Below are 2,888 nucleotides of genomic sequence, written 5' to 3'. Positions count from 1 at the left end.
AGTCAATTGAGCCAGGCATGGTGGCTCACGCCTGTAATCCCAGCACTTTGGGAGGCTGAGGTGGGCAGGTCACCTGAGGTTGGAAGTGTGAGACCAGCCTGACCAAAATGAAGCAACCCTGTCTCTACTAAAAATACAAAATTAGCCAGGCGTGGTGGCACTTGCCTGTAATCCCAGCTACTCGGGAGGTTGAGGCAGGAGAATTGCTTGAACCCAAGAGGTGGAGGCTGTGGTGAGCTGAGATCACGCCATTGCACTCCAGACTGGGCTCAAAAAAAAGAAAAGTAAAGAAAAAAAAAACTCAGTTGTTTGAATAGCAGTGACAACAATAATTAATGCTGCTACAACTTTGAATTAATAAGGCTTCTTTTCTCCTGTGGTATTAAAGTATTTTCATCTATAAAAGTCTTCACTATGGCATTTTTGCACATTTAAGAGATCCTTAATTCTCTCCTTCCATCCATCCTTCCTTCCTTCCTTCCTTCCTTCCTTCCTTCCTTCCTTCCTTCCTTCCTTCCTTCCTTCTTTCTCTTCTTTCTCTCTTTCTTTCTCTTTCTTTCTTTCTCTTCCTTTCTTTCTTTCTTTCTTTCTTTCTTTCTTTCTTTCTTTCTTTCTTTCTTTCTTTCTTTCTTTCTTTCTTTCTTTCTCTTTTTCTCTCTCTCTCTCTTTCTTTTCTTTTCTTTTCTTTTGAGACAGAGTTTTCCTCTTGTTGCCCAGGCTGGAGTTCAATGGCGCAATCTTGGCTCACTGCAATCTTCGCCTCCTGGGTTCAAGCAACTCTCCTGCCTCAGCCTTCTGAGTAGCTGGGATTACAGGTGCCCACCACCACGCCTGGCTAATTTTTTGTATTTTTAGTAGAGATAGGGTTTCACCATGTTGGTCAGGCTGGTCTTGAACTCCTGAACTCATGTGATCCACCTACCTCGGCCCCCCAAAGTGCTGGGATTACAGGCATGAGCCACTGCGCTCGGCCTTGTTATGTTTTTCTTTCTTTTTCTTTTTTCTGTTTTTAGAGATGGAGTCTTGCTCTGTCTCCTGGGCTGGAGTGCAGTAGCACAGTCATAGCCCACTGCAGGCTTGAACTACTGAGCTCTAGTGATACTCTCACCTTGGCCTCCCAAGTAGCTGGACTACAGGTGCATGCCACCATGTCTAGCTCAAGATCTCTAACTATGATATAGAGATGATTACTTGATTTTTAAAATCACTTAGCCAGTCCACTTTATAATGATGGGTTGAAGCAGGAACCCTGAGTTTCAATCTCTTTTTTTTTTTTTTTCAGCCCAGAGGTCTTTTATTATTATTGTTAACACCTATTATGCCATGAAGTCATAGGGAATAGGTTCCAGCAGCTCAGGCTCCTTCCCATTGGTTCTCACAAAGTGTGTTTCTCTGGGTGGAGCAGGCTGGCGCTTCAGTTGAACCCAGGTACCTTTCTCTTTGGCTTCTTTCTTTTTCTGATCATTTTCCTTCACGCGTTTCAGGAAGCTATCTCGGCTCTTAGAGTGCTTTATATGCTCAATACGCACATTAATTCTCTTGGCAAGAATCTTGCCCTTAACTTTTTTGTTTACAACAATGCCAACAGCATGCTGGGTAACATTGTAGACTCTTCCAGTTTTGCCATGGTAACACTTGTGGGGCATTCCTTTTTGAACAGTACCCATTCCCTTGATGTCTACGATATCACCTTTCTTATAGATTTGCATATACGTGGCCAAAGGAACAACTCCATGTTTTCTAAAAGGCCTAGAGAACATATATCGGGTGCCTCTCCTTTTTCCCTTTGTGTTCATCATTTTGGTGAATTACTGGAAGAGTGGTTCCGGCTGAAAGGGAGTTTCAGTCTTGGCTCTGCCATTAACTGGCTGAGTGGCTTTTCTTTGAGAATGGGCTAGATATCCTCTAACTTCTCTTTCAGCTCTGAAACTGTACAAAAAGATGATGAATTTGATTAAGCATTAGGATGTTATAAAAATGAGTACAGAGTGATTTGTTACCTAGAAATATTCCCATATGTCATTTATTCACTGGGACAGAGAAAGAACTTCAGTTTAATGGCAATTATTATAATGGGATTGAATAATAGCATCAGCAAACACACAGTTATTATGGGAGCTAAAGGAGTTCTGAAGAAATGTCTTAAGGAACATTGACACAGAAGGTAAGAAGGTGAGAAATAGAGCAGTTTACAGGTTTCCCAGGTGCAAAAGAACAAAAAATATGGTTTCTGGCTGAATAAATGTCTTATTCTAAGAGTGGTGTATATCAACGAGATCTGTAAACAGAGTCTAAAACCATAAACAAATTACGCAGCAATGAGGATAGTGCAGTGAGGGGAGTGGTGGTGATGGTGGTGAGGAGAGACAACTCCTACCATCGGCATTGTGTGCCTGTCATATACCAAGCACAGGGCCAATTGTTTTTCATAGTGAACTCATTTGCTTCTCACAGGGAGCCACACACTAGGTATTACTGTTTTCTTCTGTCTCATATATATATATATATATATATATATATATATATATATATATTTTTTTTTTTTTTTTTTTGAGACACAGTCTCGCTCAGTTGCCCAGGCTGGAGTGCAGTGTTGCAATCTCGACTCACTGCAACCAAGCTCCTAGGTTCAAGCTCTTCTTCTGAATCAGCCTCCCGAGTAGCTGAGATTAGAGGTGTACACCACCATGCTCAGCTAATTTTTTATATATTTAGTAGAGACGGCATCTCACCATGTTGGCCAGCCTGGTCTCGATCTCCTGACCTCAAGTGACCCACCTGCCTCGGCCTCCCAAAGTGTTGGGATTACAGGCGTGAGCCACCATGGCTGGCCCTTCCCTCTCATTTTAAAGATGGGGAAACTGATGCTCAACATTCTACTCATGGTC

General features: G+C 42.2%; 1 protein-coding gene across 1 annotated transcript; it reads right to left on the bottom strand.

The window, feature by feature from the left end:
• Nucleotides 1-1,316: 1,316 nt before the first annotated feature.
• On the bottom strand, nt 1,317-1,813 carry LOC103217370 (large ribosomal subunit protein eL21-like). The gene has a single exon (XM_038000722.2). The coding sequence runs from the start codon at nt 1,797-1,799 to the stop codon at nt 1,317-1,319; it is 483 nt and encodes a 160-aa protein (XP_037856650.1). The 5' UTR covers nt 1,800-1,813.
• Between the last annotated feature and the right edge of the window lie 1,075 nt (nt 1,814-2,888).

Source organism: Chlorocebus sabaeus, chromosome 10, assembly GCF_047675955.1.
Source record: "Chlorocebus sabaeus isolate Y175 chromosome 10, mChlSab1.0.hap1, whole genome shotgun sequence".
Lineage (NCBI taxonomy): Eukaryota > Metazoa > Chordata > Mammalia > Primates > Cercopithecidae > Chlorocebus > Chlorocebus sabaeus.
Note: the sequence above shows the minus strand (reverse complement) of the source record. Positions and strands in the feature narration are given on the sequence as shown.